The following is a 14,168-nucleotide window of genomic DNA, read 5'->3' as shown; positions in this document are numbered from 1 at the left end:
ATATGATTCTGTTTCAAAGACGAATAACTGAAAAGGGGTGTAAAGAGTGTTAACTCACTTTTGGGGCAGGCCTCAAGCGAGTAGTTGCAGAATTGCAGTATATGTCCCGTCTTCTTGAGCCGTCCCCAAAGGCAGCCCCTTGTGTCTGAGGGGTTTTCCTTAAAGGCGGTGCAGCTGCTGCTCCTTGAACGAGTCAACAAGTGCAGAGAGAGGCTGGACTAAAGTCAGCTCTCAGGCTTCAGTCTGTCAGCTCTGCGCCGCTCTTTTAGCTGCCGGCTGTGTAAGGAATACTTAAAGAGGCAGGCTGTTCCTCTGGTTTTCTTCTTTACCTTGCATTGTAAACTTGACATGATAGTTTGGAGCTTTTCTATGGCGAATGGCTTTTCGAAGGGTACAGGCTTTCAGAGGAGTAACTTTTCCATACCTGAAACTTGACGTTGACTGAAGCCCACCTGGAGATGAAGGGACGTATTTTTGTGGCGTCTATTTTATTTAACTAGCAGCGTCTGAACTGTGAATACGCTCAGGAGGCGTTTTTTTTCCCGACTGTCTTTTTTCGCTTTGACACTTCTTAATTTATCCTTCCATCATGGTGGGTTTGAGTAAACCAGATTTGGCTCCAACGGCAGCTGTAAAGGTCTTCTCAGCAGGAACAGCTGGATGTGTGGCCGACCTGGTCACCTTTCCTCTGGACACGGCCAAAGTGAGACTGCAGGTGAGAATAATGAAACATAATGTCGAGGATTGGGAGTTAAAAGTTACTGAAACCCTGTCGGACATATCAGCCATCACTGTGCTGCAAGTGGACAGATTAAATATGTAAATTTCCCCTTTCTGCCTTACCTTGTGCGTAAGTGTTTAATTGTGTGTCTATACATGTGACCCCAGTCCAAATGTGGTCAAAAGATGGAAGGAAAGAAAACTGTGGAGCTGAATTTTCATAGACTGTTTTGGTCTAAGCATACGAAGTTGTGGAAGCCCATTTCTGCAATTAGTAATAGAAAATATTATTTTTTTCAAATTATTATTCATTTGCTCTTTTTTTCCATTTATTAATTTTTAAAAGAGCTTCCACAAGAAGGAGCCAAAGCCTTTATGTGTATTTTTAAAGTAGAACACAAACACTGGTCCCAGTGGTCCATATTAATTTAAATCAGACATTAGGAAGACATTTTCGACAAACAGGAAGTTTATTCATAATAAAAGATATGGTATTTAAAATCACATCATCACCCCTCATTGGCTGTAGTGTTTAACATTTGTTCTGCGTTCATTTCATTGCAGATTCAAGGTGAATCCAAGCCGCTTTTAAAAGGCCAGAAAGCGAGATACAGAGGAGTGTTTGGCACCATCTTCACCATGGTGAAGAATGAGGGACCCAGGAGCCTGTACAGTGGGCTGGTGGCAGGACTGCATAGACAGATGAGCTTCGCATCAGTCCGCATCGGCCTGTACGACACCATGAAGCAGTTCTACACCAGAGGATCAGAGAGTATGTTCACAAGGGTTTCTTTTTTTGAAAATCTACCTCTGTTCAGTTGTCTACCTGTCAAAGGATTTTCAAACTGTTTAAAAGAATATTAACATGATGCATTTCACTTCTGAAAAAAAAAAATCCTACCCTGATCTCTGTGTGTGGAATATGGTTTCTTTAATAGAGTAAAACAGTTTTTATTCTGTTACTAATAAGTTACCCTAACCACAACTTTAAGTAAAACTTTCTCACAGCACTTCCTACACGTGTCGTACAACTTAACAATCCAGCTATATAGAAGTGTCTCACTCTGCAAACTGGATGTTTCAGTGCATAGAAAGCTTTATATATGTTCTCAAAGAGCTACGACAACAGAACTGGTTTGACAGAAATTCATAGCACAAGGCAGATTCCTCTTTCAAGGATCAGTGTTTATGCCATGGGCTTACTCCCTCTACATCCATCACTGCAGTGTCAGCTACTTAAACATTTTCAGGTTATAATTACACAGCTCTGTATCCTCTTATAGATAACTAGTTATACCAGCTAAGACAACAAGCTGAAAGGTTTGCTTTTAGCGTTGCAGGATGTGTCCTCAGCGCAAACAACGTACGGCTATATGTCAAAAGCTTGACTTCTGCAGTCATTTTCTGTCTCTGGTCTGTTAGAAATAGTTTTTCTCAAAATAAAATTATTAAACACCCATTGTTCGTTTGTTGTGTCAAAGGTGCAGGAATTGGGACTCGGCTGCTGGCAGGCTGCACCACAGGTGCGATGGCGGTGGCCTTCGCTCAACCCACGGATGTGGTGAAGGTCAGGTTTCAGGCTCAGGTCCGCCTGCCTGAGAGCGGCTCGGTGAAGAGATACAACAGCACAATCGAAGCCTATAAGACCATTGCCAGAGATGAGGGTGTCAGAGGGCTCTGGAAAGGTAAGAAGTTACACTTCATGTTCAAAACCAGCAAAAATCTCAAAATCATGAGCTACTCAGATGATCTGTCATGGTGATATTTCCTAATTTTTAGCATCAAGTAACTATCATAAGGCTTACATAGAGAAGAATACATTTCCACACAAACTCACACCTATGGGCAAATTAGAGTGATGAATCAATCAGTGGGGAATCGAACCAGGAACCTTCCCCCTGTGAGGCAACAGAAAATTAAATATTCAAAACTAAATTTGTGCAAAAAATGAACACGCACTGAAATCAGTGTTTTGTATTTTGGTGTTTAGACTTTGACTCATGCTCCATCTGTTCAAATGGAGGAGGCAGACTATTACATAGCACAACAAGTCAGCAGGAGGCGCTTTAAATATTTTTGGTTTCACTTTTTAAAGGGGGTCATGTCATCCATCTTTTTATACAGTCTGTTTCAGACCTCTGTGGGCAACAGCTCAAGGCTACATCAGCGCACTTTACTATAACACAGAGAGGAATTTCTTATGGTGGCTGTGTTGCATTGTGGGTATTGTAGGCAGCAATGTATGATGAGGACCTATATCTTTTTTGATTCTGAATAAATTATGGTTCTGTGATGCTAATTATTGTGTACACATGTTGTAAACATTGAAGTGTCCTTCCAGGTTGCCTGCCTAATATAACCCGGAATGCCATCGTAAACTGCGCCGAGCTGGTGACCTACGACATCATCAAAGAGCAAATCCTGAAGTACAACCTGATGACAGGTGAGTGCAAACATTTCACACACGAGTCACGTGGTGGTTTTTACAGCCCTTAATGACTGAGTTGATGTTTTGTCCAACACAGACAACATGCCGTGTCACTTCACTGCAGCCTTTGCAGCAGGTTTCTGCACCACCATCGTAGCGTCTCCGGTGGATGTGGTGAAAACACGTTACATGAATTCAGTAACAGGACAGTACAGTGGTGCTTTGAATTGTGCTTTCACCATGTTGATGAAGGAAGGGCCCACAGCTTTCTACAAAGGGTATGTGGTATCAAAATCGGCACTGATAAAGTAGCTAAAAGTCCAACAAAGCATATAGTGACATTTCTTTTTATTCTGTCTCCAGATTTATGCCATCCTTTCTTCGTCTTGGCTCCTGGAACATCGTCATGTTTGTGAGCTTCGAACAGATAAAGAGAGCTGTGATAAGATGTCAGCAGGCCTGGGAGGCTCCGCTCTGACCTGTATGACAGCCGCTTCGGCACTGGATGTTTCTGCTCTGTCAAATACAGGACAGGCAGCGTCAGGCAGCACGTGCCTTAAAGCTGCAGTGTTGTAATGACTGCTACTGGTTCAGACCTGTTCTTCCTCAGGGATAAACTGCATGTGAGTGTTAATTATTGAAGGCATACCCTGAAGAGAAACGACTGGGATGAATTATGGGGAACTTTTGCACACTGTATGCAAAAATATCACAGAAGTTTGTGGTATTTCAAAAGAAAGCACAGGTGTTCATAGTGACATGAATGATGGCTGGATTCCATTCTGATGACTCAGACACCTTTAACCCCTGAGTTTTTCTTTCTTTGACACAATATTAGCTGTGAAAATGGTCTGTTTACAGGTTAGTGAATGGGACTTCAGTGTTCAGGGTGGTTTTCAATTTCATATCTGGTTTCAGGTAAATTCTCTTGTCCTCAATGTGTGAAACAACACAATCTTAACTTAAATTTATTTGGGTCAAAGACATGAAATTAATGCATTATTATTATTGTTTTAAATCAACTTAATTTAGAAATTACTGCTAATAAATAAGCAATAGAATGAATTTGAACTGTTTGTCCTTTATTGTTCTGATGCCACTCAACAATCTTTAAAAGCCAAGTTACTTTGTATTAATGTAAGTTAAGTTTTTTGAGTAGAAAGTTTGCTTGACAAGATTTTACTTGAACAAGGTTTTCAGGATTAAAAATTTCAGTTTTTGCCCCAAAAGGTACAAGCTTAAAAAAAAGGCAAAACAAAGCTTGGTCACATTTTACAGCCAAACTATTAAACTTCTGCTCGCTAACAAAAAAAAACAAAAAAAAAACACCAAAAACCTGGATAACCAAATGTCTGAAAATAGGTAACACTCGATGTTTTTGTTTTCTGTCTTATCTGTTCATAAACCTTTCAGAAAAGATCTCATATCAGGTCCAGGATGGAAACTTTCACCAGAACCAAAACAAGTTATTTTAAAACCGTGTGATTTGACCCCTTGATGCCTGTTGTCGCAAATTTGCACATAAAAACAATCTGTTTTTATAATTGTTCATTAATTCAGGCAGTAAGGGGTTAAAGACATGGATGAAGTGTCTTTGAGCACATTAAGGTCAATCAACCTGCTTTTTTCACTGTTTGTCTGACTTAAAGAAAGATAAATATGCTCAGAGCAAACATAACACTTGTTTCCTTTCAGCTTGATCACCTGTTTGAATTGGGTGTCAGTGTTGTTTGTCTCTGTAGTCATCTGGAAAGACCAGTTCTTTCTCTCTCAGATGTGCTCAGCCAAAATTGTTACGGTAATGAAAGTTGTTTTTAGACGTGTTCATTTCCTCAATGTCCTGAAAGTAACTCACTCAGGATCTGTCACTGAAGGGATTCAGCTTTTAGCTAGAATACCACTAACTTCCATTTAAAAAAAATTATAAAGGACAGCCTGGGCTCAATCTCAAATACAGCATAACGTTTTTGAAAATCTTCAGATTACAGTAAGTCTTTCACATTTGTAAATATATAGAAAAAGAGAAAGTTAAAAGTGATAATCTCCATTTTCCCAGAGCGAAAAGTGATAATTTAATTTTTTTTTTGTCCAATTAGAAGTCCAAACAAAAAGATACTTCTTTGGCAAGCAAATGACAAAAAAACCTCTACCTTCAAGAAGATGTAACCTAGAAAAAAAAAATTAGTTAATATGTAAAACCATGGCTGTGTTCAGACTGTAGATCAGGAAACAGGTACTTCTTGCTCTACTGAGAAAAACCTTTAGATCTCACAGAAGGTTTTGTTGTCATTCTCCGAAGCTTCCTCAACACAAACATCCTGATGTGTTTGAGTTTTCTGCCACTGAAAGATGAATACAAGAAATCTAGCAGCCCTGTTGGACAGACCTCTGAAGACAGTATCTTATTATTTTTATACACACAATTGGCATCATTTACACCAGAGCAGACCTGTTTGTGGCTTCTCAATCAGCTGACATCACAGACTTTGTAAAAATCTGGATTAGCAGGTACAGCAGCGCAGCAGATTAACTAAATAAGATATTTTATTATGTCATTATAATATGATTACATTTATCAGACATTTTGTTATGTGCATTAACCTGCAGGAGGATTTAATCTCTGGCTCACAGTTAGAGCTTTAGGTGTCAGAAATGGTCACAGGCTCCACCTTCAGGATACTCATTTAAGCTACATCCAAGACTGTCTATATCTCACTGATCAACAAATTACCTGGAAAGAGAGTTAATTAGTGGAAAAAAATGCAGAGTGAGATGAAGTAATGTGAGTTTTTTTATTGATAGGACAGTTAAAGGGAGTAGAGATCAGTTTTGGATTAGCAGAGAAGATAAGGCGTATTTTTCAGAGGTGCAACCCAGATATTCTGTTCTGCTGCTCATCTTACAAATGCACGTTCAAGCACAAATGTGGCTCCATTAAGACGGTAATAATCAAGCTTTCTGATGGTTTAAGATTTATTGCTAAGAAGTATTGTTACAAAAAATAAATAATCTCCCAAGTCATAAACCCAAGGTTGTCAAAGTAAAACAAGACCAATATTTTAGTACAACTCAAGAGGTGATGAGAATGTTGTGTATTTTGAATAAGAGTTACAAATAAAAAAGGTCTGGAAATTAAAATGAAATATTGAATTATTATTTTCATTGTGTTGTCAACATGCATAGAGAGGTCACTGCTCCTTTACATTGTGTATCTCATGATGTGCAGCTGCCTCCACAGCATATCCTGCAGATAACCACTGCACTGCCGGTCTGCCTCAGAATAACTCGGCTATATGTGGCCCGGGTTAATCCTTAAAGACGAGCGCTGTGGAGTTCCCTCCCTGCCTGCCTGCCAGTGAAAGTTCAGCAGTGAGACACAAAGGACCGTCCCTCCTGAGAGCTGCAGGACCACATGGAGATGAAAACAGACATCCCTCCACACAGCAGGACGCCTCCACAGGGTGAGTAAAAAACACACTTCACCTCATACTTGATCTCTAACTTCCACTCACATATTATAAAGAGATCCAGGTGATAGCTGAGATTCCTCACCTGTGGCCTTTCATCATTTTGATGAACAAATTCTGGTTTATAAAATCCAGGTTTACATCTTACAAAGATGTAGCTGTATTTAAAATGTACACACACATTGTAAGAGTCGCGTAAGTGTTGTTGTAAAGTCATTTTCTAGCCCATCAAAGCTTTCCACCTTGTTACATAAGAAGCTTTTCAGTTCTCTGGCAGCAACTCAGTGTGAATGCTTCAGGAAACACAGACTTGTTGTCTCTTATCTGCTGTAAGACTGTTATCAAAGGTGAGATTTATCACATCCTGTGTTTTTATTTCTAGTAAAAGCTTTTTTTCTTCTAACGGTTCTGCCATCTGTTAGAGAAAACAGAGAAGCTGTAGACTGTCTGTTTTTAGGAGTTTAATTGCAGTTCAAAAGCTTTACAGGAGTTTTTAAGGCTAAATGTGTAATAATTTATGCAATATACAAACTACTTGTTTCAGATTCAAAAGAAGGAATACTTTTAATACTTATTTTCACCTTTAAAATCTATGATTCATTCAAGCAAAAACAGCTTCTTTTTTTTTTACATGAAAATTACTTCTAGGAAGAAAAATCTGCAAGTTTACTTGTACGTTACGAAACCAGAAAATAAAATGGTTTAGCAAAAGCTTGTTTTCATAATTTTAAGAGTCCTGAATTATCAAATGCTTTGATTTTAGGGTTGTTATTGGTACTTACTTTTGGATTCTAATGGCAGTCTGTCTTTGTGTTTCATTTTAAATCTTAATAGAGACAAAGGCCCTCTGCAGAGCATCAGTTTTTAACAAATGTGCTACTGTGTTGAAAAGTTTTGCAGAGCTGAACTGGAAAAATCAAATGTGACTAATATAGCTTGATTAATTTGGATGTTGCTTTTCTGTATCATGAGGTCATCTAAATCTGAAGCAAAACCTAAAACTTTGAATCTTTTCTTACATTGCACTTGTCACAGACCATCCTCTGTTGTCATTTAATACACCTTTCTGCACTTCACTTCATACTACTTTGCACCTGATTGTTGATCTCCAATACTATGGAGGTTTTATTATTATTATTTTTTAGTATTCAACTAGCACTTTAATAATTCAGTATCTCAGTTTTATAATATTTTAATATCTGAGCAATTGTTTTTACTTTTTTATTCTCTTGGATTTAGGATTTTAGCATTTTTAACAGTAGACTAAATTTAATGTGTTATGTGGTCTGTCTGTTTGTGATGTCTGTTTTCATCTTTGTTAACTGCTCAATGCGCCTTTAATAGCCCCTCGGGGATATACCAAGTTTTGGTCAATTCATTTCAATTCAATTCTTTTCATGATTTTGTGATGCAGAGAAAAACACAACGTTACATGGATCAAAAGAGAAAAACTGAGATAAAAAGGTATTTTAAGTTCACGCTTGTGTCAAGGGGTAGTTCATGTTTTTGGTTTTGGTAATGTATTTTTCTTTACTTTTTATTTGAGCACACAAAAACCATGTGGCTAATTCAGAAAGATCACAACAAACTAGATTTAAAACAAAGAGTAGAAAGAGATTGGTTGAGGCCTGAGCTCTGTGAATGTCCACTGAGAGATTACCAAATAAAAAGATACAAATTGTTATCACAACTCTGAACCACAGTCATGGAGTGAACTGTTTCTGCTGAGGGCGTGATGATAATCTGAATCCTGGGAGAGGGGTTCAGCAGCAGATTTTCTGCAGATTGTATCAATGCAACAAAAATGACTCAACGATAATTGGTGCAAAGTTTTTGAGGAAGCTGGATATGTGTCAGTACACAACTCAATGTTTTACAACAGTTTTCTAATGATACATGAGGCTCTTAAATAATTCCTATAAATTTTGTGCAGTGTGATTTTCATTATTGTGGATTCATCTCATGTCTGTGATTTCATGTCTCATGCCTCAGTGCAGTGATGACTCCTCTGCTGCCTCCACCAACATGAGCAGTTCAGCTGTGAGTGAAGCCCAGCCAACCACCATGAGTACGGACACTGACTGCAGAACCGAGCCAGACTTGGAGCCCAGCGGCCCGGACTCTGAGCACAATGGCCCGGACTCTGGGAATAACGGCCCAGACTCTGAGCACAACAGCCCAGACCCAGAGCAGAACGGCCTGGACTCAGAGCACAACTGTGACCTTGCTGACCTGGTAGCTGCCATGAACGTGGCAGCCAACCGTGTGACCCCACCTAATGGCTACAGGTCAGGATCTTCCAGGTCCACCAGTGCTCTGAGGGCTCGGTTCTCAGACAGGAAGCTGTCTCTGCAGGAGAGGGGGAGCCGCATGGCCCGACAGCCCACCATTGAGACCAAACGTGTGTCCATCACAGACTTGGATGTGAGATAACTTCACATCATGCCCAGTTTGGATTCATTCATGCATCTGTTCAACACATCAGCAGTGTGATATCTTTGATCCTATTCTCTGTTCATCTTCTGCAGGAATGTGTCCAGCTCAACCAGTACAAGCTGAAAAAAGAGATCGGAAAGGTGATTCATCAGACTGTTCATCAGGCTGAGACAGACGTGATGGCAGAGAATTTATAAAACTGTTATTTTTACTCCACAGGGCTCATATGGAGTGGTGAAGCTGGCGTACAATGAAGACTCTGAGCAGTACTATGTAAGTAGAGTATCATACATCACACTTTTTAAACCCAAGTTTCACACTATTTGCTGCAGTTTGTTTATCTTTCTTTATTCAGGCAATGAAAGTTGTGTCAAAGAAGAAGCTGATGAGGCAGTGTGGATTCTTCCGTGAGTGAAAACTGTTTCTTTAACATTTGAATAAATGAATATTATCCTTCTTTCTTTTGCTGCTGGCATTACAGAGCTGTTTGTGTTCTTTCAGGTCGCCCCTCACCTCAGGGATCAAACTATCCACAGGATCCATATCCTAAGGCTGTGCTGCCTATTGAGAAAGTGTACAGAGAGATTGCCATCCTGAAGAAACTGGATCACCATAATGTTGTGAAGCTGGTGGAGGTCAGTGACAAAACCAAGACCTGAAAATACAGCATGGTTGATTCAAGTGATATCAGGAAAAGTCCTGGTGTAAAGCATTAAAACACAAACCTTTTCAATTCTTTTTTCACTTTTGTTGGTGATGCTTCTGCTCCACGGAGAAAAATAGTCAATTTAAAAAGAAACCTGCAATACAGACATGTTTTTATCTTGTTGCTTTTTCACATCAAACCTAAAGAAGCTTTCACCTCTTCCTGTGTTTTTCTGAAACATCAGCTCAATACTTGATTTCATTAATTTGTTATAATTCAGTCTGTGTGTCATCTTGCAGGTGCTTGATGATCCTGATGAAGATGGACTCCACATGGGTAAGAACTCCTTCAACCTTTCCGCAACAATTAAACGTAGTCGCCTTTGTGTCATTAAACTGTGATTTTTATCTTCAAGCCTTCGAGCTGATGACAAAGGGGTATGTTTTTCTGCATTTATGGGATCAAAGTGTGACTAAATGAGCATTTTATCCTGACATTGTGCAGGAAAAACTCTTTACCTCTGTCACATTTCCTGTTGGTTAGGCCAGTGATGGATGTGCCCAAAGACGACCCTTTCACAGAAGAGCAGGCTCGGTTTTACTTCAGAGACGTTGTTCTGGGAATAGAGTACTGTGAGTTTACAAAGAGGAATTCAATTATAATATTAACAAGCGTCATTATTTTTGTAGATGTACAAAAACCAATGTTTATATTTTTAAATACTGAGATTTAGGGTTTGGTTAGGTTTGACAGTAAATGACTTACTCTGCAAAGAAAAACTGCATGATTAATGACACATTAAATATATCTATCTTGTAACTTCTAAAGTCATGCAGCTAAATCTCACAAATTTGCATACTTGTCCAGTGCACTACCACAAGATCATCCACAGAGACATCAAACCCTCCAACCTGCTGCTGGGAGAGGACGGCCACGTCAAGATCGCAGACTTTGGTGTGAGTAATGAATTTGAGGGGACTGATGCCCTCCTGTCCAGCACAGCGGGGACGCCAGCCTTCATGGCCCCTGAAATGATGATAGAGAACGAGCCGAGCTTCAACGGGAGGGTGAGGACAAAACTCCTGCTACTGATTAAAAAGAAAAACAGAGACACACTGAGGCACAGACTGTGCTTGATTAAGAGAAGTTTCCTTGGCATGATGTCCAGCTGCCTGCTGAGAGCTTCTTGTGTTTGTCTACCAGGCATTAGATGTGTGGGCGATGGGAGTCACACTGTACTGCTTTGTCTTTGGGAAGGTAAGAGGGTTCAGTTCAAAGTGCATGTAAAAAAATTTCAAACTTTTTGGATTATTTGATTTTCTTATGTACTCTTCTAGTGCCCTTTCTACGATGAGTATATTGTCGATCTGCACAAGAAGATCAAGAACGATCCTGTGGAATTCCCAGAGACGTAAGAAAACATTTAAGCAGCATAAAAGCTCACTGTAAGAATCATATGTAGGATACATGTAGATGGACCCTTAAGATATTTTAAAAAAGAACACAAAAAGGGGCTAAGTATAAAAAAGAAAGCAGCAGCAGTTTAACCTCTTCCACAGGCCGGTTATCTGTAACGATCTGAAGGACCTCATTGAGAAGATGCTGGATAAAAACCCTGAAATAAGAATCACCATTCCTAAAATTAAGGTGACTAAAATACAGACTGTGCACAATTGTTATAAATCTGCGCCACTTTTCCAAAATAATGGTGTGTGTGTGTCCCAGCTCCATCCGTGGGTGACAGAGGATGGCACCAACCCTCTTCCTCTGGAGGAGGAGCACTGCACAGCGGTGGAGGTGACCGATGAGGAGGTGGAAAACAGCGTCAAACTCATCACCAGTCTCTCTACTGTGGTGAGGCACTGGTCATCACCTCTCTGGATACTATTTAAAACTTCATGTATCAGAGAATGAAAAGAGCAAGAGAAATTTTAGTCCTAGTTTAGCTCTCTAACAAGTTGGTCTAATGTGATTTTCAAAAAGATTTAAATTAAAAAATTCAAATTTTACCTTAAAAAAATACATTATTCTGGGGAATACTGAGTCTGTCTCTCTTAATGTCCCCTACAGATCCTGGTAAAGTCCATGCTGAGGAAGCGCTCTTTCAGTAATCCCTTTGAGTATCACGCCAGACGGGCAGAGAGGTCCATGTCTGCTCCTGGAGGTCTTCTTACGTAAGTAGCCTACTCTGCAAATCCTGCCTGCTCCGCTCTGACAGACCGCCAGCTCTGCGATTAGGCTTCTAACAAAACAAAGCAGCGAGCAGATGCTTGGATAAAAATAGATCAGTTACATACTTAATATGCAAGGTGCAACACTCACTTATCAAATATACCTTATCTCTCAATACTAACAAGCTATTTCATTTTAGGTTTAAAATTAGTAGCAAAATTAGGCAGGAAAAAGGGTCTGTTTTATAAAACTCAAATGAATGCCTCAGCAGCAGTAATGGCAGCACTGCTTTCTGTTTGTGCTCCATTAACAAGCCTGTCTGTGTAGGGGGGGGTGGGGGTGCTGGCATCGCTAATTACACCTCCATGTGAAGAGATGTGGAGCTGCCGCCTCCTCCATACATGACCAGGCTGCACCAGCAGCACTGCAGACTCCCACACAGTAAAATCTGTGCTGATCAGGCTTCCTGACACATGTAATAGTTGAATGGAGAGATCTATGTCACAAAAAAAAGACTGATGTAACAAAGCAGCATGTTTAAGGATTTAAATGTTCAAAAATGTTTGAGGAGTTTACTTACAGCTTCATGTGTCCAGATTTAAAAGCATGGCTGGGATCAGCTTTACAGCTGGCTTTAAGTAGAAGATCAAACAGGTTGATTTAATCTGCTTTGAGGGATGATGTACTGTTGCATTTTGTATCACCTTTCAATCTTGTCCTTAACTGCTTAGAGCTAATTAGTATATAAATTTTAAAGCATATTAAACACCTAATTAGAAGTATTTTATTTTTTTCCTGCCAATAAAAGATTAAGGTCATTCTATTGAGGGGAACTAAAGTTTTCACATTTTTACATAATGATGGGACTCAGTGAGTGAATGTAAAATATGCCACATAACTCAAACTGAAAATGGATATTTAAGCGTTTACAACTATTGTCGCCCATCAATTTGGTATAGGAAATTTTCTACCTCTCCTCATGAAATGATTGTGGCAGTGTATAAAACAATATTTCCTCTGATATATGCAGTTATAATATTAAGACCCCAGCTTTTTGAAAAAACATATTTTTGTATGATTTATCTCAGTATTTTTTAACAATTTACATCACCTTTGTCAATTGCTGAACAAAAACACTCTATAAAACATGTTTCATTAAACTAACAGCCACTATATTAATAATAATTCTAAATTTTGCCCATAATACAATAAAACTTCTCAGCTCAGTTTAAGAATTAGCTACACGTTAGCAGCTATTAGCTTAGCTTGGAAAGTTGAAACAAGTTTCCCTGTCTGTTCAAATGCTACCAAGTCGTTAGCTCCTGGACAGCTTTAAATTTCACATCCATTTAGTTATTTGTCGCAAAAAATAGTTATATACACAACTATTTTTGTCTCTTAGCCACATTTGTAGATGCATATTTCTGCTCATTGCGTTCATATTTAAAAACAATCGAGCAACGTTTTATCTGTGAGTTTCAGTTTACGTTGACGTTTGACACTAACTTGTTAACACGTTTACCGTCTTGAAGCTAAGCTAAGCTAAGCTAAGCTAAGCAGCTAATCTGACAGAAGCTTCAAAATTAGATTTAAGTAAAGATATGACACTATTTTCAAATTTTACACTGACATTGCCAAACTAACACTCGTGTGGTCCAATGTGACTCATTTTGTGAGACGTTGTAATGAAGGCTGTGTTTGTCAGTATCTGTATCCAATAAGCTAATATCGTGTTACATTACATCTTTTTACAGTGGCACTTGGGGCTTATTGGGCTCTTCGCCTCAGCTTCATCCTTCCCTGAGGTAACTTTCTTTAACAGCCTTTAGGTTGAGCTTCATGGGCTTCATACACGGCTCAGCTCATCAGTTTGTTTGTTCAGCCTTAAGAGGATTTAAGAGAGACAAGACAACGTAACGCACTCGACAACGAGCTGTACCTGAAATAAATGGACACACGGTTCCTGCCGAGTGCTTTGTGTTAACTACCCCCGGTCAGCCTCGTGTCCTCTAGGGGTTGACGTGGATAAGAGTGATGAGCTGTGCTGTGGAGGAGGACATGTAGTCTATGGCAGCCTTAACCTTCCTCTTCATCATCATCATCTGCAGTTTCACTGATTGGCAATAATGACATTATTGGGCTTCTGTTTCCAGCAGGAAAGTCAGCAATGAAGGAAGCAGAGACGGAGAGTTGGAAGACCTGTATGAAGATGATACATTCATAGAGTGCACAGATGATACAGAAAACACTTAAATAAAAATCAAGAAAAAGAGAGGAAGTTAAATGTTTTACATCTTTC

The 14,168-nt window shown here is 39.3% G+C and overlaps 2 protein-coding genes across 2 annotated transcripts; both read left to right on the top strand.

Annotated features, from left to right (window-relative positions):
• The first annotated feature begins 277 nt into the window (after positions 1-277).
• Positions 278-4,103, top strand: LOC141797707 (dicarboxylate carrier UCP2-like). The gene is made up of 6 exons (XM_074679339.1): positions 278-715; positions 1,285-1,492; positions 2,202-2,405; positions 3,062-3,163; positions 3,246-3,426; positions 3,512-4,103. The coding sequence occupies exons 1-6, from the start codon at positions 590-592 to the stop codon at positions 3,624-3,626; spliced, it is 936 nt and encodes a 311-aa protein (XP_074535440.1). The 5' UTR covers positions 278-589; the 3' UTR covers positions 3,627-4,103.
• A 2,403-nt stretch (positions 4,104-6,506) lies between these two features.
• On the top strand, positions 6,507-14,168 carry camkk1b (calcium/calmodulin-dependent protein kinase kinase 1, alpha b). Its single transcript, XM_074679338.1, has 17 exons — positions 6,507-6,609; positions 8,608-9,039; positions 9,144-9,191; positions 9,271-9,324; positions 9,407-9,458; positions 9,553-9,686; positions 9,997-10,033; positions 10,113-10,134; positions 10,241-10,329; positions 10,565-10,764; positions 10,901-10,954; positions 11,035-11,108; positions 11,257-11,344; positions 11,423-11,551; positions 11,768-11,871; positions 13,624-13,674; positions 14,023-14,168. The coding sequence occupies exons 2-17, from the start codon at positions 8,641-8,643 to the stop codon at positions 14,120-14,122; spliced, it is 1,635 nt and encodes a 544-aa protein (XP_074535439.1). The 5' UTR covers positions 6,507-6,609; positions 8,608-8,640; the 3' UTR covers positions 14,123-14,168.

The sequence above is a fragment of the Halichoeres trimaculatus genome, unplaced genomic scaffold, assembly GCF_033239565.1.
Source record: "Halichoeres trimaculatus isolate MK-OKI-2021-1 unplaced genomic scaffold, fHalTri1.1 fHalTri1_scaffold_9, whole genome shotgun sequence".
NCBI classification, from domain to species: domain Eukaryota; kingdom Metazoa; phylum Chordata; class Actinopteri; order Labriformes; family Labridae; genus Halichoeres; species Halichoeres trimaculatus.
This window is presented reverse-complemented; position numbering and strand designations above follow the sequence as displayed.

Coding starts and splice junctions, on each gene's coding strand:
- LOC141797707 (XM_074679339.1), top strand. CDS start 590: ATGGTGGGTTTGAGTAAACCAGATTTGGCTCCAACGGCAGCTGTAAAG. Junction 1,493..2,201: donor CTACACCAGAGGATCAGAGA/GTATGTTCACAA, acceptor GTTGTGTCAAAG/GTGCAGGAATTGGGACTCGG. Junction 3,164..3,245: donor GAAGTACAACCTGATGACAG/GTGAGTGCAAAC, acceptor TGTCCAACACAG/ACAACATGCCGTGTCACTTC.
- camkk1b (XM_074679338.1), top strand. CDS start 8,641: ATGAGCAGTTCAGCTGTGAGTGAAGCCCAGCCAACCACCATGAGTACG. Junction 9,459..9,552: donor GAGGCAGTGTGGATTCTTCC/GTGAGTGAAAAC, acceptor GTGTTCTTTCAG/GTCGCCCCTCACCTCAGGGA. Junction 10,765..10,900: donor AGCCGAGCTTCAACGGGAGG/GTGAGGACAAAA, acceptor TTTGTCTACCAG/GCATTAGATGTGTGGGCGAT.